Source organism: Eschscholzia californica, unplaced genomic scaffold (genome assembly GCF_041429995.1).
Source record: "Eschscholzia californica isolate CP2 unplaced genomic scaffold, dmEscCali1.0.p SCAF_5, whole genome shotgun sequence".
Classification (NCBI taxonomy): domain Eukaryota; kingdom Viridiplantae; phylum Streptophyta; class Magnoliopsida; order Ranunculales; family Papaveraceae; genus Eschscholzia; species Eschscholzia californica.
In genome coordinates this window covers 29,683,686-29,709,230 of record NW_028238472.1, presented here as the reverse complement: position 1 = coordinate 29,709,230, position 25,545 = coordinate 29,683,686, and the positions used below count along the sequence as shown (strand labels likewise).

Sequence of the window (25,545 nt, the reverse complement as noted above, 5' to 3'; positions counted from 1 at the left end):
TTAAACCCTTTTAGTATATGAATCATGCTTATCTATGATTTGGATGTTTCATTAACAACGTATTATGTACTGTCTAGAACATCTTATTTACTATAAATATTATTCAAGCATTAAACATTTCATATAATTTATGAAACATTATGCATTTTACGTTATTCACAATGCATCATGTTCCCCACACAACCCATTTTTGTGTATGCAATTACGTAACTAGTCTTTTCAAACTGATCCATCATTTGGAGTAGAGAAGACGACTCTGAAATCCGATGATCGCGATAAAATCTTCACTCGCGTTGGTCAGCTGTTTCCTGGGGGTGCTAAGGCATTTAGATTCTCCTTTCTTGAATATATTATAAGCACCGGTCACGATTTCAAGTTTGTAAAAAACGATTTAAAGTGTGTCACTATTGTTTGCCCTATAGAAGACTGTAAGTAGCGAGTTCATGGATGGGCACCATTAAAATGTCACTATGTCAGTGCCTCAAAAATTAAAGCAAATGGCGTTTGGTTGATCTCCTTTGTCATGTAGTTCCGAAAACTGTTGATAACTTCGATCGGTTGTTTGAGTTATTATTATTACTATAATAGAGTATTATATTGTATATATATTATTAATCTAATTTGATAGTAATAATTTTTGTATTACCTTCCTTCTTGAAATTTCCCTAAGTTTTCTCAAATGTCTTCTATATTTTCAGAAACATTCTCTCTCTAAAAGCTCCCCAAATTTACACTAAAATGTCCCCAAATGTCCATACAACCAATTTGTCTTGAGATGTCCATAATTGCATGTGACGCCCCGTGTCCCAAAATAGACACGACCACGCCCCGGCAATTCACAGACGAGACTAAAGTCCGGCAGAGTCTCCTCTGTAAATCGAACCGGTCGCACCTGCAAAACCTGTCATGCAAACCATACATTCGCATAAACAAGAATAAACTATTAAGCGGAAGCTAAACAAACTCAACTCAGTTTCGGGTCGAAACCCGAACCACATAACAAAATATAAAAGCCTCTTACACATCGATGCAACTTATAAGCAACTCTAAGTGTTATATATATACATATTCGAGTTCAGTTCTCCAAGAACTACATAACTTTAAAATAATAGAAAACCAATAAACGAAAACCAAACAAAATGACGCAACACCTCTAGCCTCATTAGACAAGATCACCGGGTGGAATACAACTCCGCCTCGAGGCTACAACCAAGCACCTGCACACTAACAACTGGTAGGGGGTCAGAATACTCACCGACACGAGTTATTCCGGTAGAAGACCAATCCAAAACCCATCAAATTTTCAAAAGTTCATTTAATAAGTCGTAAACATCATGCCAAAACGAGTTATCAAACCAGTTACCACATATACTATATACAAAACCATTTTCCTTAGTCTAGCAAGCAATAGCAGTGATTAGCTGCCCACCCATGGTGCGCTCCCAATAAGAGGAGAGTTCCTCAGGAGAACCTAGAGTGCGTTAGATAGTACCAGCCCATTTAGGCACTAGCTAATGCACTACGTCTCCTCGAGAAAGAGACTTACCCCTAGCCGGTAAGCCCCTCTCCCACTAAGGGACTCCGCAATCATTGAAGAGTTGACCTCATGATACAAATATACCTTAAGTATCTAAATAAGTTTTTGATCACCGAGTTCGAATAAGAGAGCCGTCCCCCAATACCCATGGAAGGACCTGAACCTCATTCTCTTCGGTACCCTGTCATGCATCTAATGCGATCTTTCAAAATCAGTTTCATTCATTTATCAAAACCAATATTCATATTCGATTCATTATCTTATCAAACACGGAAGTGGAACAACCAAGAGTCATATCGCCACAAAGCAGAGGGATTCCCAATCAATGTCACCTCTCAGACGAGCGGTCAGGTGTACGTCCCTGAGCCTCGAACTGGAGGTACGAGCACCAAAGGCCAGCAAGTGAAGCACTCTACTCCCACAGGTCTCATGACTAGTGTCGCCCACCTCACCGGTCTCACACGGGTCACAACCGTTTCCACATGTCATCCTACCCTCAATGGCTACGTGCCCGTAGGTTGACATAATCCGCAGTCGGGTACATACAAGAAAATCCCCAATAGTTCACAATCATCGTAAAATCAGTTCGAAAACATTTCTCTTATCACATCAAAACATTTCAAGCATATTTCAGTTCATCACGTAAATCGAGTTTCATGCTACCTAAACTCTACTTATAATGGCGCATATGTAACTACAGAAGCTAGCATATTCGTTATCTATAGAACCATGTTGGATAAAGGATTCAGAACCCCTACCTCAGTGCTTGCATCACCAAAGACCTTCCGCCTACCAGACGACCTAATTCCTCCTCATTCGCATACTCTGAGACAAGGAAGAATGACCAAAAATCGAACAAAAACATTAAGTTCTAAACGAAGAACCTTCGTACAATAAAGACAATATCAAAGAGAAAACGATGAAAACTTAAAACACGAAAACAATTAATAACGCTGGAAGACTTCGAATAATCGATTTGATCTCTAACTTTCATAGCCAAGTCCACTAAATACTTGAAATGCATACCAACTAACCAACCGACCAACCGACTTCCCATAAATTCTATTTTTCATGTTAGAGTCTTCATAAGCTGACAAATCATATAATGAACTTTATAATATAAATCTATAACCGAAATTGTCCATTTATATGAAATACGACAAAATTTGTATAACCATCTCTATTTCAATTCATTCCCAAAACTAGTCCAAATCTGAAATTTGAGTCGTAAAATAATTCGGCAGCACCTCGTCTATATATGGTCACCCAAAATAGTCCATAACATTCTAAACATGATCCTGAACATAAATCATTAGAAGAAATCGTATAATAATTGTCTAAATAGCTCCAAATTTCGATCCCAAATGAAATTAGTGCAACTATACAGTTATCGAAATAACCATCCAATAACCATCAAATTTGGACGAAATTGGAAATTCTGAACAGATAGATATGTAGAACAAGTCAAATAGGATTACCTGGAAGAAATTTCATTAAATTCCGACGACCGAACGCGAAGAAATCGACGAAATAAACTCGAGAACTTTTGACGACCAAAACCCACTTTGCTTCTCTAAGGCTCGGTTCCTTTTTGAAATTGATTTTCAAATCAATTGTAAGTTTGGTTTATACCATGGAATGAGGTGAGGACGTGGGTACACATGCAGAGGGTTTCATTTTAAACAAAATTGAGTTGCCACAGGTGGCCATATAAAGTGGCATGTTACTTAAATTATTTTTAAGTCCTTCCTCTACATTCACCTCATAAACAAGTCCATTATATCTATTTTCAATTAAATCAACCTCAATGAATTGCCGTTTAACCCTCAATTTGATTTTTTTCTCCCTCCTATTTTTGATCCCACAACTGAATAAATTATATGGCTCCTACCAATCCGACAACGAAGAAAATTACCGAAAACAAAATGATAGCTAAACCATGTCCGATCTTTCCACGTGACCAATCAAAATTCATTAATTCTCGATATCCATCTAACAAATATTCCTCCAAACCCTAACCCCAATTGACATGATCGAACAGAGAAAGAAGAAAAATCTGATTTTGTTTCTTTCTTATTACAAAGTCCCAATGAAATCTCAGTTTAGTCCCGATTGCAAAATACCCCCTAAGTTTTCCTCTTTGCTGATTTGGCCCTTCTTTTGACTTCACCCAATTGTCGAATAGTCCCTAAACCAACCTTTTAAAACACGGGATGCTACATTGCATGTCTCAAACGAATAACAACGACGTTTCAGGACATTTGAAATGTCCCAAACGAATAACACAATTAATATTTAAAGTGTTCTGTTTATTTGAAGTTGTTGTGTTCTTAAGTATACTGACTGTGAGGGTATACTGACTGGGAAAAATAACCTAATTAACTTGTTCAGGAATATGAAGATAAACGATGTGGAAGGAGAATCCTCTTCTTATCTCTTCAATCCCTGGAAATGGAAAGATGGATAAACCGATTCTTTGAGAGAGAAAAGGAAAGATGAAGCCTTAGAGATTATCTCTTATCTTGTTAGCATTTCTCTTTGACTTGTTTATAGAAACAGATTTTGAAAAGAAGAATGGAAACAGAAAGAATGAGCTGGGAGAGAGATGAAAAGATTTTATTCTAATAGAAGGAAAGAGGAGGATTTTATTAGAGATGCTAGAAAGAGGATGTCCAAAAATCATGAAGATTTCTGTTGTTACAAGAGCCGGATACCTTTATCTATCCGAGAACAGTAATTGTTTGGTAAAATATCCAAAACCGAGATTGAGTTTGATCCGATTTAGAGAGAGAGGGTGTTGAAGAATAGGGAAAAAAATCAGATTGGGATTCGGCTGACATTTTTTGGAGAGGAAGTTTTTGGTCTTCTCGGGTATAAAGAAAAACAGAGGGCTTCAATCAGGGGAGATCTCCTGACGGCTAGAATAGGGACTGAAACCACCATCACATATCTTTCTTCTTTTTCTTTTGTAATCTTTTAGTGAGAGAAAGAGTATTAAGAGAGAAAGAATTGTAGAGAGAGAAATCAGAAATTGTTGAGAGAGAGAAGATTGTGTCTGATTATTCATCTAATTTAGTCATCTTCTTTTAGTTGTTGATGCTCATTGTTTTGGATTGAGATAAGAAAAAAAGAAGAAGGAAGAAATAGTAGAGAGAGAAAGAGCTCCCTGTTGGAGAAGAAGACTGTGTTTGGGTCGGAGTTGCTGCTGGAAAATAATTTTGCTAGGTGCTGGAAAATAATTTTCTCCAAATGAGCGTTTGGCTGCCAGACAGAATATCATTTTCTGTGATAAAAGTTTAGTTCTTCTTCAATGTTTCTTTTTATTCTTCATACTTATTAGTATTAATCTCTTCCATTATGAGTAGCTAACCAATAAATTTAGGGTTAGGATGAAACCTTAGCGTTGTATGAATATTTCGCCATTTTCTCACAACGAATATCTTCGAGATGCTTTTATATTGAAAATTTGATTTTTTTTTTTTTCACTTAGTTCATGATATTTTTCTCATTAACTATGCTTATGTTTTGATGTGTCATATTTAGACTAAGTGTCTTTAATGTCTTATGCTTAAGGTTTAATAGTTAATAGTTTGATTGTCTTATGCATGTGTGTTTTGAAATAAAAATATTAGATGTGTTTGTTCTAAAAAGTTTAGATTTTCCGAGGTCGGTATAATTGGCTACCTTCCCTTGAGTTAAAAAAAAAAATTTGAGTTGTCATTGATTAGGTCACGATTTATACACGTTAAGGTGGATTTCGAAACCCTAGGTTTTCTCCTCATAAGTTTCTCCATTAATTATATTTCCGTTGGTTTCATACAGTTTGTTATTTTTTTTATTTTATCACAAAAATCCAATTTCGAAGAAAATCCAAATTAGTTATAGGAGTCAGAATAGATTGACTTCGTCTCTGAGGAACGAACCGGTCTTACCGGGAAATTACAACTTGACACCCGTGCACTTGCGGGTGTAGACCTATTTAGGAAACTTTTTAGGCCCATCAAGTTTTTGGCGCTGCTACTGGGGACTAAGTCTGAATTTATCTGATCTTATTTCTATATTTGGAAAATTCTATTTTTGGTAAGTTTTTCTTTTTGGACACTTTGACTTGCTTTTCCATTTTTGGTGTGTAGAACACTAAGGAGCAAAAGAAAAGGCGCAACAAGGAGAGGAGCTCAAGAAGAAGAATTTACAGTTTTATTTTTAATATTTTTTATTTTTGGTGAGAGAGAGACTTTTAGACTTTCTAGTTTTTATTTTGGTTTTAAAGTTTTGACCCTAAATTGGAGGGCTTTATAAATTGTAACCGAAAACCAAAACGAAGCCTCGGGTTGGAACACTCGTGGGAAGAGTGGCCTGGATCGTCTGCAAAGGTCATCGCCCGTCTAGAACGGGAGGTAATTTCTCTAATCACCCACGAAGCCCCTGTCAGTGGGTAATTGTGTGTTTTGTGAGGCCTAATTGCTTTGATCGAATTGTTTAGTATAAGCATTCTAGTAAGGGCAATAACCCAATTGAAAGATAGGAGACGGATTTCATCACCGTTATCTTGCCCAAATAGGTAAACAACATTCACGATCCTAAACCTCACCTAAAAACTAAACTCTGATTTAGACATTAGCCCCTAAGGTTTCGAGCTCATAGGATCTTTGAAACAATTTAGGGACTCGATTTTTATTTGGGCATTCCTCAAAGGAAAGTGTCACTCAATTCTTTCACGGGTCGCCTCGAGAAGAGGAAACGTTACCCAAGGTTGGACGGCTATCATAACGTTCATCGTCGGCTGTCTCCAAGAATTGTTTGACCGTATTACTTTGACGGAGTAACCCATAACAATTATAGCTCAAGCTTTGTTACGAAGTAGGAGTTGCCTAGATTTTTAAGGTAAATCTGACAAACCCATTCACTAAAACTAAAGTCTAACTTGTTGCTAGAATTTGTTTAGGTTGCTTGGTGGAGTCAGCTTGTTTGTGCTTGCTTTCTTCTAGGGTCTTCGCAGTGATTCTTTTGTTCGAAAAAAAAAAATTGAGAGTATTCTTGGTCATTGGGCTCTAGTTTATGCCCGATAGATATCGTGATAAGAGAGGTCGTTTCATTAGTAGAGAAACTCATTTAACTAATCTTTTAGCGAATCTCTCTTTGAGTGACAATATGGGTGAAAATCTGAACCAAGCCATGGGTGGAAATCAGCCTATGACACTCAGGGATTATATAAATCCTACTAGAACTTGTCAACCATCAAGCATACGTTTACCCCACTGCACAACTCACTTCGAGTTGAGGCCGAGCATTATTCAAATGCTCCCTACCTTCCGTGGGGTTGAGAACGAGAACCCCTACCACCATGTTAGGGATTTTGAAGAAATATGTGGGACTATGAATCTCCCCAATATGCCTGATGAAATTTTGAGACTTAGGTTGTTCCCTTTCTCTTTAAAATAGAAAGCAAAATCTTGGTTGTATGCCTTACAACCTCATTCCATTACTAAATGGGAAGAATTAAGCAATTTGTTCCTTCTGAAATTCTTCCCTAAACACAAAACTATCACTTTAAGGCAAAGTATTAACAGTTTGTCCAACAAGAAGGAGAGTCTCTCTATAACTATCTTGAGAGGTTCAAAGAACTTGAACTACAGTGTCCACATCATGGTTTTCAAAAAATGAGACTAGTCTAGATTCTTTATGATAGACTAAATTATTCAACTACATCGATGGTAGAGTCATTCTGTAATGGCGGGTTTATCGGTAAGAGTGCTGATGATTGCATGACATTTCTAGAAGAATTGGCTGAGAAATCCCACCAATGGGAAACTTCTAAAGGACCTCCTACTAGGGCAAATCCTACTCCAAGTAAAAGTGGCATCTATAGAGTTGATGAGTCAGAACTTAAACTCGCTGCCATGGCTAGAAGAATAGAAGCCCTAAAGCTTGGTCAGCCTAAAGCATTCAGGGAGGATCCCACTCAGGTCATGAGTGTTGGAAATGAATCCACCTCTTATCCGTGCTCCGTCTGTGGGAACCCTTCTCATATAGGGAACAAATGTACCCTATTTCTTGGTTCTGCTGAAAAAGAACAAGCTTATGTTCTTTACCAAAACTCTAGGCAAGACAATCATCAGAAGTATGACCCTTATTCTAACACGTATAATCCAGGTTGGAGAAGTCATCCCAACTTCTCCTGGTCCGAGGGTCAAAATCAAGGTCAGCCTAATAGTTCAATGAACCCTCCTGGGTTTAATGCTCCGTGGAATCCTTATGCTCAACCTAGTAGCCAATATCCTTTTCAAAACAAGGACTCTTTAGAGGAGACCATGAATAAATTTATGCAAATGAACACCCAGACTATAATTCTTTTAGAAACCAAGCTAGAAGCCATTAGCCACAGAGAAAAAGGTGAGTTTCCTAGTCAAACGGAGCAAAACAAAAAAAGTACACTAGATAAACAACCAATGGGTCAAGCCAATGCAGTAACCACCCTTAGAAGTGGTAGGGTAGTTGATAATAAGGTAGGAGTTCCTGAAGATAGTGAAAGAGATCATGAACCGTCTTCTATGCCAACCAGAGTCTTTAGTGAAGAGCCCGAGAAGGCTCCTGAGTCTGAGGAACCACTTGTAGTGCCTGAGCCTTACATTCCTAGAGCCCCGTATCCTCAGCGTCTCGTAGAGCCAAAGAAGAAGTCTCAGTTCGAGGAGATAGTGGAAATATTTAAACAAGTCAACATTAATATTCCATTACTGGATGCAATTAAACAGATCCCAGCTTACGCTAAGTTCCTTAAGGACCTACGTACTAGAAAGCGTAAGATGAATGTGCATAAGAAGGTCTTCTTGACTCAACAAGTGAGTTCTATCATCCAGCAAAACCTTCCACCTAAGTACAAAGATTCAGGAAGTCCTACATTACCTTGCACTATAGGGGACCATAAGATCGAGCGAGCTTTGTTAGATCTAGGTGCTAGTGTCAACCTTCTCCCTTACTCTGTGTACTTACAATTAGGTTTAGGAGAAATAAAACCTACTTCTGTAGTTCTCCAGTTGACCACGTGGCATAGTAGAGGATGTTCTGATAAAAGTTGGTGAGTTTATCTTTCCTATAAATTTCATCATCTTAGATACTGAACCAGTTCAAGATTGTGACGCCCCGTGTCCCAAAATAGACACGACCACGCCCCGGTAATTCACAGACGAGACTAAAATCCAGTAGAGTCTCCTCTGTAAATCGAACCGGTCGCACCTGTAAACCTGTCGTGCAAACCATACATTCGCATAAACAAAAATAAACTATTAAGCAGAAGCTAAACAAACTCAACTCAGTTTCGGGTCGAAACCCGAACCACAAAAAATACAAACGCCTCATAAACATCGATACAATCTATAAACAACTCTAAGTGTTACGTATATACATATTAGAGTTTGGTTTCTGCAATAAATACATAACTTGAAAATAACGAAAAACCATATAAAACGACATAACTCCACTAGCCTCGTCAGACAATATCACCGGCTGGAATACAACTCCGCCTCGAGGCTACGACAAAGCACCTGCACACTAACAACTGGTAGGGGGTTAGAATACTCACCGACACGAGTTATTCTGGTAGAAGACCAATCCAAAACCCATCACATTTTCAAAAGTTCATTTAATAAGTTGTAAACATCATGACAAAACGAGTTATCAAACCAGTTACCATATATACTATATACAAAATCATTTTCCTTAATCTAGCAAGCAATAGCAGTGATTAGCTGCCCACCCATGGTGCACTCCCAATAAGAGGAGAGTTCCTCAGGAGAACCTAGAGTGCGTTAGATAGTACCAGCCCATTTAGGCACTAGCTAATGCACTACGTCTCCTCGAGAAAGAGACTTACCCCTAGTCGATAAGCCCCTCTCCTACTAAGGGACTCCGCAATCATTGAAGAGTTTACCTCATGATACATATATACCTTAAGTATCTAAATACGTTTTAGATCACCGAGTTCGAGTAATAGAGCCGTCCCCCAATACCCATGGTAGGACCTGAACCTTACTCTCTCCGGTACCCTGTCATGCATCTAATGCGATCTTTCAAAATCCATTTACTTTTGTATATCAAAACCATATTACATTCGATTCATTATCTTATCAAACACGGAAGTGAAACAACCAATAGCCACATCACACACAAAGCAGAGGGATCCTAATCAATGTCGCCTCCCCAACGAGCGGTCAGGGTGTACGGCCCTGAGCCTCGAGCTAGAGGCACGAGCACCAATGACCAGCAAGTGAAGCACTCTACTCCCACAGGTCTCATGACTAGTGTCGCCCACCTCACAGGTCTCACACGGTTTACACCCGTGTTCACATGTCATCCTACCCTCAATGGCTACGTGCCCGTAGGTTGACATAATCCGCAGTCGGGTACATACAAGAAAATCCCAAGTAGTTCGCAAACAGTTCGAAAAACATTTCTCACATCACATCAAAACAATTCAAGCATATTTCAATTCATCACTTAAATATCGAGTTTCATGCTCCCTCACTCTAGTTATAATGACGCATATATAACTGTAGAACCTAAAATATTTCATTATCTATAAAACCATGCTGAGAAATGGATTCAGAACCCCTACCAAGCAGTACAGGAACTAGTCGTCCTCCGCTGCAACCGTAGCCAAATCGTCCACGAAATGCTCCGGCTCCCCCTCTACCAAACCATAGACAAAAGAAATATACGTTAGGTTCTTTGATAAGAACCGTGGTATACCATAAAGAGTAAATAAAAGAAAACAACGAAACTATACGAACTAAAAGAAACTCGTAAATTTTGGAAGACTTCGAGTTAACCGAATTCCGATCAATCTTCTAACTTCATAACCATGCCCAATCGGGGTCGATCAATCACTGTTTGAACTGACTTATAACCTTAACATTTAGTCATTAGATGTATTCCCCAAAATCCGAGTGAATCGCCTTTGAAGTTTGCAAAAATACGAACAACAAAGCAGAATTTTTCCTAACTGCGCACTGTTCGGTAAAACAGTCATAATTCTTTCGTCCGATATCGAAATGACTTGTACCATACCTTTTCGGAAAGCTAACAACCTAAGCTACGACTTTCGTGTTTTATGAAAGTACGTAGGAGCAACATATCAATCCCAGATTGGCTCGGACAGTAGGTTTAATTCAGTCCCTCGAGTTGTCGTTCGATCGATAACCTATATCACATAATCTCTCTAAAGTTTCTTTTATATCAAAATTGTATAATTCTCAACTAGATAAACCCTAAAACAACATGAATCATCAAAATCCCCAAATTCCATAAACCTTAAACCCTAGAATTAAGAATATTTACATCAAAACATCTAATTCATTGGTTTGTTACCTTGAACCCTAGGTTGTCTTTGGTTTACTTCCTATCTTCATCAATTCCTTCCAAATTTCCTACAAATTCGAATTGAAACTCAAACCATAGAAACAATGAGTTCTAGAGAGAGAAACAGTAAATCTCTTACCCAAATTCCATGTAACCATGCTTAAATCATCTCTTCATGCTTGAATTCGATAAAATCAAGTATTCCCCTTTGAAATCATCCCAACTCCTCTCTTGATCAAATTTTGCTTCCTCCAAACCCTAGCCTTGCTGAAAAGTCGACCAGAGAGAGAAAGAAGTTCTGATTTTTCTTTCTTTTAAGAAGTTTCACGAAATTCCTGTTTGGTCCCTGAATTTGGCTGTATTGCAAAATAACCCCTAAATTGTCCTCTTTGCTGATTTAGCCCCTGATTTGACTTAACCCAAATGTTAAATAGCCCCTGATTTGACTTGACCCTTCTGGATTTTGAAATACCGAATTTTGTGGGTATATTCACTGCAAACCCTCACGAGACAAAACTCGTCCTCTAGGGTAACCTAGAGGTTTAACGGCTTGTTGCACGGGCTAAGTGCAATCGTGAGTCCATACGAAAGTGGTGAGTTAGGTTTGGTTTTATTTTTTCTTTTTTGCTCGTGGACTAGCAAAATCTAAGTTTGTGGATGTTTGATGAGACATGAAAATGTCCCATCTGGATCTCTTAACTCGGACTAGTTAGTCCATTTCGAGTCGTTACTCTGATAAATTATGTGTTTCTCTTTCTCAGGTTTCTTCTTAGAAGTTGTGCACGAAAACGAATAAAATCAAGAGAAAGACACACTTGAGGGCATTTTGGTCATTTCGAGGTGAGGGTGTTCTGGAAATTTTAGTACTCGGTTGAAAAGTATTGTCCAAGACGAGCCCGTGAGTAAAAACGGAGGTCGAGTCCGGATGAGTGAGTTATACCAGGTCAAAGTTCTGGTCAAAGTCAACCGATCAAAGACCAAGACGGACACGTGTCGCTGATCGGACACGAGTATACTCGCGCGCGGTATGCTCTCGGGGTATAGCGGTACATGATTCGGGTGTCAAATTGTGGAGAGATCAGGTATATGCGTGCATAGTATTTTTGGTGCTCCCGGAACACATCTAACGGACAGAAAGAAGGGAGACTAACATTGGACGGTCATTTCATCTTAATTTGCTGCTCCGTGATGCACCAAATTATTCCTTTGAATGCCAACGTGAAAATAAAGAAGCCAGCAAATCCTCGTTGATTGGTGCCAAGATTTGAGATTTCCTTTTCCTTGGCATTTTAAATAAAGTATGTTAAAGAAGATTCGGAAGAGATTTTTTCCAGTGAGAGGAAGGAGAATCCTCTTCTTATCTCTTCAATCCCTGGAAATGGAAAGATAGATAAACAGATTCTTTGAGAGATAAAAGGAAAGATGAAGCCTTAGAGATTATCTCTTTTCTTGTTACCATTTCTCTTTGACTTGATTATAGAAACAGATTTTGAAAAGAAGAATGGAAACAGAAAAAATGAGCTGGGAGAGAGATGAAAAAATTTTATTCTAAGAGAAGGAAAGAGGAGGATTTTATTAGAGATGCTAGAAAGAGGAAGTCCAGAAATCATGAAGATTTTTGTTGTTACAAGAGCCGGATACCTTTATCTATCCGAGAACAGTAATTGTTTGGTAAAATATCCAAAACCGAGATTGAGTTTGATCCGATTTAGAGAGAGAGGGTGTTGAAGATTAGGGAAAAAAATCAGATTGGGATTCGGCTGACATTTTTTGGAGAGGAAGTTTTTGGTCTTCTCGGGTATAAAGAAAAACAGAGAGGTTCAATCAGGGAAGATCTCCTGACGGCTAGAACAGGGGCTGAAACCACGATTTATACACGTTAAGGGTGGATTTCGAAACCCTAGGTTTTCTCCTCATAAGTTTCTCCATTAATTATATTTCAGTTGTTTTAATCAAGTTTGTTATTTTTATTATTTTATCACAAAGCCCCAATTTCGAAGAAAATCCAAATTAGTTATAGGAATCAGAATAGATTGACTTAGTCTCTGAGAAACGAACCCGGAAAATTACAACTTGACACCCGTGCACTTGCGGGTGTAGACCTATTTAGGAAACTTTTTAGGCCCATCAACCTCCCTTTCTTTTCCTTTTGATCAGCACAGAGACCAAGCTTTGAGGCATAACGCCTTGGTTTTCTTCTTGTTAAGTTTGTAGTCATCTGACTCGAGACAAATTGGCAATTAGTGGAGAAGACCTAAACAATAAATTTTTGGTTGCTAGTCACCCCTTCTCGCATGTGTTACTATTCTCATACGCCCCTCACATGTGGCGTGGTTAGCCTAACACGTGTTTTTTTGTTTCGGGTGATGTGGAGCACATGTGACTCTAGATCTGATACCATGTTAAGTTTATGGTCATCCAACTCAAAACCAATTAAAAATTTATGGAGAGGACCTAAACATTATATTCTTGGTTGGTAGTTACCCCTTCTCCCATGTGGAACTATTCTCACACTTCTTCCACCACCAGAAGTCCCTTTGCACGGATTTAATGTTGGTCAAGTTCTCTGAAATTTCAAAACAAGTCATCTCGTAATTTTCTAAATTCCTTCAAATAATTTTTAACAGAAAAAACATTTAACATTGTTAAATCAATTGAAACCAGTCAACTAAACTAAACTAGCCAAGTCATACTAAACCAAACCTGATCCGTGGTTAAAATGATTAGCAATCAATCTGTGCTCATCACCTCTAGAAAATCCCTTCCATTATATCATATCTAGAAAACTATTTTTTGACATTTTAGAGAAAAAAATCCACATTTGTGCTAAATCGAAGTAATAATAGGAAAACCAATATCAAACCGAGAAATTACAATCAGGCAACAAAATCAGTCACGGTAAACCATTACCTTACAGGGCTATACGGAAGTTTAGAAGTAACAAACTAAGCACAAAACTTGTGTATATGTTTACTAATGTTGACAATATGAACTTGTATACTGTTGAATTTGGGGCATAAACCTTATGCCTCCAGATACGAATATGCTCTTTAGTCGGGTTTTTCCATATGCTCTTTAGTCGGGTTTTTTCAAATTCAAGCAGTTATCAGCTGCTTGGTTAAACAACTCTTGAACCTGCTTCAATTCTGTTTCTGCAATGAAATAGACACAAACATTTTCAACAATTATATCTAACCGGATCTAGGTAATTAAGGGGAAGAGAGAGTCCCTGGATGATGTGAACCAGAAGTTTCATGTGTAATTCACTCTCACATTGATATGGGAGATCTTCAAAATCCATACTTCGGTTATAATGTAACACCTTGTCTTATTTATCGTTAAGACTTTTTGGGTGGGTCGGGTGCCTAGATTGCATCCGTCAGGTGGAAAAGCCTAGGCTAGTCTAGGGCACACGCCAAGGAAAACTACTAGCCTCCTGTGCATACTTCAAAGACACTATGGCTCGTATTGAGATGGGTGTTTCATCACTGAACGTAGCTAACAACAAGCTTTGAAGGATAGACCTCTGGCTACGAGAAGAATTATGTAAAGGGTCTTCATATTAGGCTTAAATGCTTAATAATGTGAAGTAATGGATGATCTCTCTCCCTTCATTGGTGTTTTCAGATCTTACTTCGACGTCATTCAAACTATCTAATGATCAAAAAGAAAGTAGAAAGATTACCGGCAGCCTCTAGTTGTCTTTGAAGTTCATGCCCTACTTCTTCGTTTTCTGCCTGAAAAGTGGGTTTGGATATAAGAGAGAAACTATCTTCAGAGAAAAAAAGAGCTAAAACTGTGAACTCATAAACCATACCTCTAGCTCAGCTATCCGTTTCAACTGTGCTTCTTCATCTCCCTCTGACACAGGAAGTGCTGCAACTAATGCATCAAACTGTAGATAAAAAGAAAGTTCAAAATCTAAACCTTGTTCAGCCTCTTGTTACATCTAATAAACGGGATACCCGCAACCAACCATGAATTGGGAGAGGGCAGGAACACTTTCAAAACTGTTTTAGTTAATATTAATTAAACTACTTTAAGATCTGAAATGTGAGGTTTTCCTATTTTAGTTTTTAATTGCTTAAAAAGATGGAAAAAGTCCTTCTGACCGGAGAACGACATGATAACAAATAAGTGTAGTTGTGTACACTCTTGAGAAACAAATAGAATTACGTTTTCACATACCTGTTAATAGATGGTTCTCTCCAATAATTATGTTTCATGAAAGTTTTTAGAGAGTATTACACCCAGTGGATTCAGAATATCAGAACTTAGGTCAAGAGCATGTAATGAGGACATTTCTGCATTAATCACATATATCCACTTCATACAAGGAGAAGGAGCAACCCCTGGTTATACGGAGACACCTTGCTTCCAGGAGTTCTTAGAAACAACTCCCCAGTATTATTTGGTATCGGTACCGAGGGTTAGATTCCTAGTATACAAATTCTACTCACTGCCACATAAATTCATAAATTGCAGACGACAATATTCACTAACTTAGTGTTACAGTAACTCCCCACTACACACCTACTTTGCCGTTTGGACCACCCAACGGCTCATTATCATCATTTGATCAAGATCATTATGGATTTTAGACAACCTCGAAAAAACCAAACTTAAAGGGTAGACAGTGTAGAGTTGGTCTAGATTTATTATTACGAGGCAAGAAAAATCATCTACAGACACAACAATTAAGGAAAAGAAAAATGTAGCGAAGAGCCCGTAAAACACACCTATACATAGATTATAGGATTTCCTACCGAAACCTTCATTCGAATTTCATTTCAATAGTGACATCTATGTTGGAGAAGTCGGCAAAGGGGACTAGTCAGCGGACTCGGGACTAGGCTTAGTCGCTACTAGTCGTATTTACACTGGACTAGTCTCAGAATATAAATATATAATTTATTTTGTATATATAATTATATATAGTTATAGATATAACAATTTGCGCTTTAATGAAGTATAACCACTAAAATTCATCCCTAAGAAGCACACATCTAATTATCAACAAGTTCTACAACATTAGTGAAGTATTCTAACATTTATCTGTGTTTAGAGAAAAGAGCAAAATCTGGGTTCTAGAGAGAAAGAGTAGAGTAGTAAAAAAAATTGAGAAGGTAGAGAGAGAAACTTAGAATCTTGTTTGGAGAGGAAGAGAACTTCAAAATTACTTCAGCCTAATTAGGATGATGTTTGGAGGGGAGAGGAAGGGTGAAGAATCTGAATGAGCAAACCCTAAACCCACCTTTGTCGATTTGAACATCATTTTTTCAGTTTTCTTCATTTCTTTTGATATATTAATTCAAAGTTTCCAAAAAAAGGGTTAGCTAAATAATCCCGACTAGTTGACTCGGTCCTAGTCGGGCCGAGTTGGGGATTTACTCGGACTTCCACAGGACTAGGTGTTTGACCCCTCGTCGAGTCGGCAAGATGGGGACTCGGGAGTAGTCGGGGATTAATGCCGACTTTCTCTTCATAGAGTGACATAACTCGGGACATATTCTAATCAATTCCACAGCTGTTTGCAACAAAAACACATATTTGAAGGTGTTCATTCTCACATAGTTTTTTTACTTTAAATAAGAAGTCGTTCAGATATCTAATCACTCATTCAGATGATTCTACAAACTGTGTGCAAAGAGCATCAAACACGAAAAGGAAGAATGATTCTGACATGATTTTAATTACCTTACTCAGAGAGAATTTTACTAAACCAGGGAAACATCAATTATGTACAAACATAGCATAACAAGTTTTTCTACTTTAACACCATAGTATAAAGTCTTCAGTGTTGCCAAACAACCCAAAAACAACAATGAAAGGCAAAACATAAAATTCTAAAGAGTTATTCTTCTCAATATTCAATGTAATGCATTAACAAATCCCTAATGAGATCATCAACCAAGGATGTGGTCATCATCTACGCCAATACGCCATCACTACTTCCATCGGCGTATGCCTTGCACAAAAGATGTGTACGTTTCTTTCTTGGTCTAAAATACGTAAGCCTCGCCTCCAGACGCGCCTGGAAGCGTAGGCCTCAACCATTTTTTCAAACATAGACAATATCAAAGTATTAAACAACAGAATCCAAATTACCTGTTTAGCAGCTTTAACAAGGGCAGCACTCATGAGCTTGGGTTGCTCTGAAATATTAACAGGATTCTCAGAGGGATTGGGTGGGGGCTCTGGGTAGTCGGCAGAAAGTCTAACAGGAGGCGCATCTCTTTGCAATGTACCAAATGTATTGAAAGCTAAGGATGCAATTGTATTTACTTGTTCTTGTAGTTGAGATATGATGTCCATTTTTCTTCTTGATACTGCAATCCACCATGGGTAAGTATTTCAAAAGTAAGTCCATAAAACCATAGAGTTAAGAGATTCATATAAAAAGCTGCTTTGAGAGACCCATTGCCCCAAATCAACTACCAGGCAAAACCCTAAGTTGAAATGTCAAACCGTTTCTAGATTGTAATGAATTAGTTCAAAAGAATTTTAGTTTGTTTCTATTATAGAAGATCTTCACCCTAAATATGTAATTTCCTAACCCATATATAGAGAGAGATGGAAAACCCTAACTTACCTGACGACTGGAAGAGGCGACAGGACCGGCTGAAGAGGGACACGGGAGTAGAGAAACTGATCAAAGCAGATTTTGACGACTACTTTTGATCCAGAAAAATGTTGAAACAGGAAACGACATGGAATTGAAATTTAGGCGGTTTTCATGTTTTTTTTTTTTACTTTGTTCGAATCTGAATAAGATTTGTTAGTATTTCAACAAAAAAAAAAAAAGAAAAAAAAAAAAAGATTTATTAGTAGGATAACTTTACGGGGAAGTTTATAGGCAATGCCCAGAATTATTAAAGAGTATTCATCCAAGATTTGGTCAAAACAGGTGGACCAAGTATTTATTAGAGGCAATGGCCATCTACTTTCTTCTCCGACAAAAGATCGTCGCCCAGCAACTTTCCGGTCGAAGACCTTCAACTACTTTTTTTCCTTCTTATTCTTCTCTCTCCCTTCATTTCCATCATTTATTTAGGCGAAGGGGAATCTTTTGTCGGAAACTGGTCCAGATCTAGCATTACAAACCTTAGATTGAGACCTCTTCTAAGAGATGTTTCCCCCTCTAAGACTCTTGAAGCCCAAGTTGTTGGGTTATGGTGTCTCCTAGTGTTGTTAGCGGAATCTCAGACATCTAATGTCTAACACTAGTATCCTCAGGATCTCATGCATAGGGCTAATGATTATAACTAAGTCAACTAGTTTGAAGATTACCTTAATCGCTAGTTTTCCCTCGAACCTTTCCAATCGCTATTGAGAAGACCAGGAGCTCCAATTGTAGCTTCTCTACTTGGAACACCGAGCAATCACCTTGATCTCCTTAAGAGTGGTTAGATTGAAGAATACTTCTTCTTTGACTAGATAGATAGGATTGGGAATTATCTCTCTTTCTTTCTCTATTTGATGTTGTAGATATTGAAAGCTTCTTGAGATTTTTTCACACCTTGGTCAACTCTTAATACACATTATATAGAACACTAAGTTGGAGTAAAACCCTAATTAGATTTCCCAAAAATCCCTTTTGAATAAGACTTAGGAAATAGTCAAAAATAGCCGAACCTGTTCAACTACAAACAATGCCCGAACCGGAGCTTATCTCGGATGAACGGGTCGTGCAAAAAGGGAATTATTGGCCGAAGACGGAGATTCTAGTTAAGTGGATTGGTCAACCTCAGGATGAACTTATATATTTCATGTACTATCCAAAACGCCATTGTTTGTAGTTGAGGGAAATATCTCCGAACCTGTTCATGTACTATTCGAAACGTCAGTACATCAACTCGGAGCTTATCTCTCTTTCTTTCATGTACTATCTATAATCCAGGGGTTGTTTTTCATGATGAATATGAAGTTGTACTATATTAGTTAGGTATATATTTCATTCTTATAATGTATAAATGTGATGCAATCATGAATATGTAGTGACTTGATGTATTGCTTTTGTCAAAAACAAAAAGATTATTTATTAGCATAATAATAGAAAATGTTATCCTTATATAAATTAGTTCTACCATTTTCACTCACGACTCAAAGACAGGTGTAGATAGGGTTGTGAAAACGGTTCGAAAACTCGAAACCCGACCCTATTCGCCCAGATGGTTAAGACCCGGTGACTGGGAAGAGCCCGACTCGGGCTTACCAAGCCTTTTACCTCGGGTTATAGTGGGTGGGACTTGGTCAAGGACTCCTACCCGAGTCTCGACCCGATATGCCCGACTACCCGACTCCCAATCGTCTGATCACCCGCCTAGGTTTTTATGATCCAACTTGTGAGTAAATAATTTTGGCCTTTAGGTTATACATATATAACATCTCCCCTTTGCTCCTTTATCTTTAAACTAATGGCGTGGGACTAAATAGTTACAGCTTACTTAAATTTTGGCCCTTCAAAAGCCATGGATTAGGAAGTAATGGAAGAGGTTATATATAACCTCTCCCCTTCTTCTTCTCCCCTTCTTCTTCATCCTCAACACTAACAATGTGGGACTAAATAGTTTATGAGAGTACAAATTTTAGCTTTTGAAAGAGCCTTGTATTGTGAAGAAAGAAAGAGGTTATATATACGAACTCTCCTATTGCTCCTTCATCTTTGATCCACAAATGTGGGACTAAATAGTTGGAGCTTGCCCAAATTTTTGGCCCGTGAAGCACTTTTTCTTGTGAAGTAAAGGAAGAGGTTATATATAACCTACCCCTTTTACTTTGAATGGAAGGGAAGAGGAGTTCTAAAACTTTGAATGGAAGGGAAGGATTCAAGGTGATCTAACAGTTTGAAGTTATTAGTCCCACATCTTTTACTTAGAATTAGAATGGAGTTGGGAACTTTTACTTAAGGGAAGGAATGATGGAAGGTGAACTAATACTTGTTAAGTTATTAGTTCCACATTGGTTGGAAACTTTTATCTGAAGATTGGGGACTTCTACATAAAATGTAAAGTGAAAACCCAAATTTTGACATGGGAGAGCCCGTTACCCGAAAAGCCGGATGCCCGAGTCTAACAGGCTCGGGCGGGCTGCGGGCACCAAATTCTCCAAATCCGTCCACTCGATAGGTACGATTTAATCTAACGGTCAATAGGAGGGTTTGCCCGTGGGCGTCCGAGCAGATTCCCACCCCTAGGTGTAGACTGCATATGCATAAAGTGGGTAAACATGTAAAAAAGACGGATTTGGAACTTCCCAAACTCAAAATGTCCGTAAACATAAGGGATTCATCTCATGAGTTCATGACACATCAACAAATAAGAGAAATTTTTTCAATTTCACAAATCAAACTCAAAAACATCAAGAACAAACTCACCTCTTAAAACAATGGCAAACACTTCAAGCTTACAAAGTAGAAAAGTAACATAAACGAAGAGAAAAGGATACACTTCAAACACAAGTTATTACATATATAATAACTAGATTTTTATGAGCTTAATACTTGTTAACCCTCCTACAGTTCTTCCTGATCTCTCCTTTCGAACCCGTTAATGGTGAGAGGTTTCCCATTCGAACCATGGATTTAGCAAAGTGATCGAAGAAAATATTCATGTTTTCTGCATATTGTTTCACAAGTTGCATTGTAGTTTTACTCTTTGTGAAAAGTATTTGATCAGAACTCAATAGACCTTTTGAAGCTAAAATGTTCTTGTAGTAGTTGTTGTCAAATTTTGTTGGAGTTACAAAGTCCATAACAAAGAGGTTCTGGTCACCACCGGATCGTGGGCATCGGGTCCTCAATTGAGCAGCATAGGATTGGTCAAGTGAGAAATCTGGTTGCCCGTTACCGGATTGGTTGTATAGTCTTTGTCTGAAACTGGTACATCTAGCATTTCCAATTGTGTGGCTCCCTGTGTTCATGGATATGTATATGACCATAAGATCAGTTCATTCATCTAGCACAAAGGTGGGCGTAATTTACAGAGGCTACTCAAATGAATGGATTGACATGTCCCAATTAGTATAAACCTGAAAAACTTTGAACCAAATTAGCCCATCCAAAGCCCATTAGCTGGTTGGCCCGGATGGATTAACCTCGGCTAATTGATATAAACTCAACGACCTTTGGGCCTCGTTATCCCGTGCAAAGGCCATTGGTAGGTTAGCCTGGATGATTAACCTGAGCTAAATATAAACCCAAAATTTTTTTGAGCCTAGGCCGTAGCTAGCCCGCACAAAGCCTATCATTAAGCTTAGTCGAGGCCTACTAATGGGCACGCCTTTCATTTTTAGTGAGCATAATTTGTGGATAATGAAGTAAAAAAAAGAAGGAAAAAAGCTGTTTTACCAGAGAGGGCTACGAGATCCACAATGTTTAGTCCTTTCAGCTTGAACTTAGTAAGGATAGTTTGGAATGTGTTGTTAGGTGCAGGAATGTTGTTGTTAGAACCACTTAAGCTTGCATCTCTCGAGTCTCTTCTTCCCAATGGGACTTCCCAGTTTGGACCACCAGTCTAATTTAAACAAATTAAACCTCATTATCAACTTCAAAAAGAAAACTGAAAAAAAAAATAGTTATATGGCTGCCTAATGTATACCAAAACAGTAGAATCTCTAGCAGCAAGAGCTAGAATATCAGCACATGAAACTATATGTGGGCATTCCTTCTCCAAAGCAAATTTTATTTCATCGATAACTTCAAATCCACGTGCTGAATTCCTGTTTGGGTTTGATCGCTTCTCGCTTAGCAGAACACCACTACTATCTAACAACAATGATGCATCACAGCCCTGCAATTCAAAGAAGGTAAGTATTCGTTTAATAGAGCAGAAATAGTCAGGGCATATATACATATATATATGTGTGTGTGTGTGTGTGTGTGTGTGTGTGTGTGTGTGTGTGTGTGTGTGTGTGTACACAAAGTGCAGAGACGCTAATGTTACCACAATACCACCCACATTTATTGGGATAGTACGCATAGGTCTCAATTCGATACATACAGAAGACTAGTTTGTAAAGTTGTTCAATAGTGGCAGAGAAAGGAGGCCAATGAATGAGACCAAAACCTTAACAAAGCAGTCATGGAAATGGAGCCTGAGCAATGAGGCAGCCATTCGGGCTTCTCTAGCGACGGCTTTTTCAACGACAGACTTGACAATTTCTTGAGCTCTTGGGCATGAGTGTGCGTAATATTGAGGGTATAAAGAACCACCCAACTTGTTGATATTTTGAGAAAAGCAAAGAGGAACAAAGGCAAGGAGTGAAAGGACCATGAGACACCACATTGATGTAGATAAAGAGAAACCCATTTTTTCCTTAACTCTCTTACAACCAAATTCGGTTAGTAACCTTAAAAGATAGACAGATAGAAGAATGTTTGTGTTGAAAGATGAATACAAAGACTAGTGAGGTAAAGTGTATATATAGGAGAGTGGTCAAAGGAAAAGGAAAGAGCAGGTAGCAAATCCACTTTTAGTTAGAAAGTTGGTTCCTTGGTTATTCTTTTAAAATTGAACAGAGAAAACTACTCTTTTGGCATCTTCAAAGATTTATTAATGGCTTAAAATGTGAATTATGGTTCTAATTAGGATTGTTGCTAATAATCAATGTGATGAAAAAGTTGGCAATACCTAAATTATTCTTCTCATAATGGTTACAACTTAAAAAACTCTATAGCAAATTTTGCCAAAAATCAATTTTTTTTCTTTCTTTGGCGAAAGAGAAAATCCGAACTTATTTCAGAAAAGAAATTGGCCAAAAGATTGTAAGTCTATTTTTTTTTTTTTGTGAAAAAAGATCTGTCATTTTCATCTCTCTGTGTAAGGTTGTTCTTCGTTAGTATACGGAAGAGAATTAATCTATATTATCCTTTGTTTCTATAGTTATAGAGATAAACTTACAATTCTTTCTGTACCAACCGTGCAGACAAAGTGTCTCCCATGCGCGGTTTACGTGGTGCAAACAACACAAGGCACTCTGTCATTTATTACTCAATAAATATGTGAGAGTAAATTATATATTATAAGCCCTTACGTTTTATTTTTAACTAGGGTAAATCCCGTGCCCCAACGCACGGACAGTTGTATTAATCAAATGCGACGAAATTCTAACCCAGTGCTTCTAGAGTCGTTCTATATATTGTTTAGGCGCTATCTCTAAACGTGTCACCCGATTTTCTTTATTTAATATTGTTATATTCTCGATATCGTAATTTTTTGATATTATTTTCTTTTGTTTCCTTTTATTAAATTAGTTATTATTTTATTAATAGAGATTTTAATTTTTTTTAACTCTTGAAATATCTTTTGTTTCTTTTTTTCTTAAGTTAGTTATTTTTTTCTAAGGACACGGTTATTTTTTCTTTAAATAGGTTATTTCATTTCTAAGAAGGACTATAATTTAAATTTTGAGAAGGGCTTCCAGATAATATCCTTTTAAAAAAAAAGATGTTTGTCCCAGTCATCGTTTTCCCTTCTGTTTTATATAATAGATACTAAATGTGGGACTATCAAATATCCAATATATAAACCCTATCTTTGAAGGTAGTGAATATCTCATTCATATAGAATCGGTTTTATGCAATCATTAGCTCGAAATTCAAATCCTCAACGACACTAACGCAAGGGTAGTTTTGAAAGGGTTGATATTATAGTTTCATGAGGCGATAATTATGAACTAAGAAACAGTTTCAATAGATTTGGCCTCATTTTGGAGGAAGGATTGCATTTAATTTGATGTTCTAACACTTCAGCTAACATGAAATTAGTTCTTCAACTTATCCAGCTAACATGACACTGTTCTACACCGATCAGAGCATGCAACCAAGGAATACAAATCACGCAAAGGATGGGACAATAGTAGACAGTTGTTTTAAAAAATAATATTAAAAATAAATAAATATATCTAACTTGGAATTTTTCATGTTCTTTCAGCTCCCGATTTATGATCAATTGGCCTTTTTAACCCTTAATTGTGTCAGTATTTTTGTTAGCCTCAGATTGTTTCCGTGCTTCACTGCTTCTTTTCGGGCCTCAGTTTTTGTACCATTTACGAATTTTGCTTTTATGATATCTTTGTAGATCTTTTATGTATTTTGTTGTTATTTTCTCAATTTTTTTCCTCTTCCCATCTCATATTTATATCTCTATTCAACCATCGTACTCTGTTATGTCCAGGGGGCGGATCCAGAGGGTGCGGCTGCTCCACTGGCTCCATCCCCCTTTTTAGTAATATTAGTTAGAAAAAAATATGATGTACACATATTTATGTATGTATATTGCTCCATTATAAAAAGAGTTGTAGCGTAGTAGTTCTTGGTCTGGATGAAGCACAAGAGGTCCTAAGTTCAAATGCCTCATTTACACCTTTTGTTTTCATTGTATTCAACACTAGAAATTGTCTTCTCCAAAATTAATTATAGGAATCGACTTTTCTTTCATACAGTTTTAATTTGTGGTCAACTTTGTCTAACGTAAAATTTTGGCTTCGCCCTTGATTCCATATGCATCCATAATGCTCTATACTATATAATGTATTTGTGTTGATGATTCTTGTCTCGTTAATTATTGTGTTTAGAATTACTTTTCCTTTGGTTTATAACTTCGCACCCCCGGGCCCAAATCTTGGATCTGCCTCGGCTTATCTCTATTCTCTCTCCATCACCATCATTTCTTCCATCTTCACCATTGCTTCCAGCTTCATCCACCCCAACCAATTGAGAGCCAAAAAGGAAACCGATCAGATTTAGGGATCAAAATAGGTAGTTGGTCCCAAATTGGGGAGTTTAAAAGACATAGCCCTGATTAAAATTGTGCAGGAGATTTCTATGTTGTATTCTGAACTGTAGTCCAAAAGAGTAAGTAGGAGAAGGGTTTTGAAATAGGTGAAAGTTAGGAGGTCTGCTCCACTAATTTGTCAAAGCTAATTAATTATTTTAAGTTCATCAAAAATTTGATTAGATGGAATATTAGTTAACTTTGTCTCTTTGACCCATTGTCTAATCGACAATGTCAAAACTTTTTGCAAGATTACCTATCAAGAGGAGTCATACAACAGAGAACTGATGTTAGCTAGGACTTCAGAACAATATAGATTTGACCTTGATTAATTTTGACCAGAACTATTACACCCACAGACCCACTGGCAGATCCATCATAGGACGAGGGGTTGGGGCAAAGACCCAAAACCAAAACAGAAATGAAAGAACCTTAGGCATCATACCAACATTTTGGGGGCAGGTCCAAGGCGTCAGAGTAGGGGGCAAAATTACGGGAAAGGGCTGAGATTTTTTCGAAATTACGAAATTATCATCCAAAAAAATCTACCCAAATCTTTAAAGATCTTTCAAAAAAGAGGGAATGGACGAGAGGCCCAAAACTGGGCCCAAAATAAGAGCCCAGTCCATCAATGACCGAAAATATAAAGCATGTCCAACGCGTCAAACCCGTATTGGAAACTACCGTAACACCCTTGATAGTTTATCCAATTTACGAAAGATGCCACTCAAATTTGCCCGGGAAACGCGAAAAATTCTGAAAATTTCGAAAGATGCGTGCGTCATGAGGTGAGTTGATCTGACTGTTGCTGCTGGCTTGTCCCATCTCCCATAAATTTATCTCCCACGCCTATTCAAATCAGTTTCTTTACTCCAAAAC

At 37.7% G+C, this 25,545-nt stretch overlaps 2 protein-coding genes and 1 long non-coding RNA gene across 5 annotated transcripts; all 3 read right to left on the bottom strand.

Annotated features, from left to right (window-relative positions):
* Window positions 1–8,879: 8,879 nt before the first annotated feature.
* LOC147538147 (uncharacterized) lies at window positions 8,880–11,219 on the bottom strand. Its single transcript, XR_015225906.1, has 4 exons — window positions 11,031–11,219; window positions 10,901–10,959; window positions 10,149–10,222; window positions 8,880–9,092 (listed from the first exon to the last, which is right to left on the bottom strand). It is a non-coding gene; the product is annotated as an uncharacterized LOC147538147 (long non-coding RNA).
* Window positions 11,220–13,711: 2,492 nt separating this feature from the next.
* MED21 (mediator 21) lies at window positions 13,712–18,013 on the bottom strand. Of its 3 annotated transcripts, none has more exons than XM_086643628.1 (5): window positions 17,484–18,013; window positions 17,000–17,220; window positions 14,709–14,786; window positions 14,577–14,628; window positions 13,712–14,043 (listed from the first exon to the last, which is right to left on the bottom strand). In XM_086643628.1, exons 2-5 carry the CDS (start codon window positions 17,204–17,206, stop codon window positions 13,967–13,969), a joined length of 414 nt encoding a protein of 137 aa, XP_086499754.1. In that variant the 5' UTR covers window positions 17,207–17,220; window positions 17,484–18,013; the 3' UTR covers window positions 13,712–13,966. The 3 variants fall into 3 exon arrangements, with proteins under 3 accessions (XP_086499754.1, XP_086499756.1, XP_086499755.1); XM_086643630.1 differs by having other exon boundaries at window positions 17,000–17,213; window positions 17,484–17,667; XM_086643629.1 differs by having other exon boundaries at window positions 17,000–17,210; window positions 17,484–17,657.
* A 2,196-nt stretch (window positions 18,014–20,209) lies between these two features.
* LOC147538145 (peroxidase 72-like) lies at window positions 20,210–22,282 on the bottom strand. The gene is made up of 4 exons (XM_086640996.1): window positions 21,958–22,282; window positions 21,490–21,681; window positions 21,240–21,405; window positions 20,210–20,802 (listed from the first exon to the last, which is right to left on the bottom strand). The coding sequence occupies exons 1-4, from the start codon at window positions 22,198–22,200 to the stop codon at window positions 20,387–20,389; spliced, it is 1,017 nt and encodes a 338-aa protein (XP_086497122.1). The 5' UTR covers window positions 22,201–22,282; the 3' UTR covers window positions 20,210–20,386.
* Between the last annotated feature and the right edge of the window lie 3,263 nt (window positions 22,283–25,545).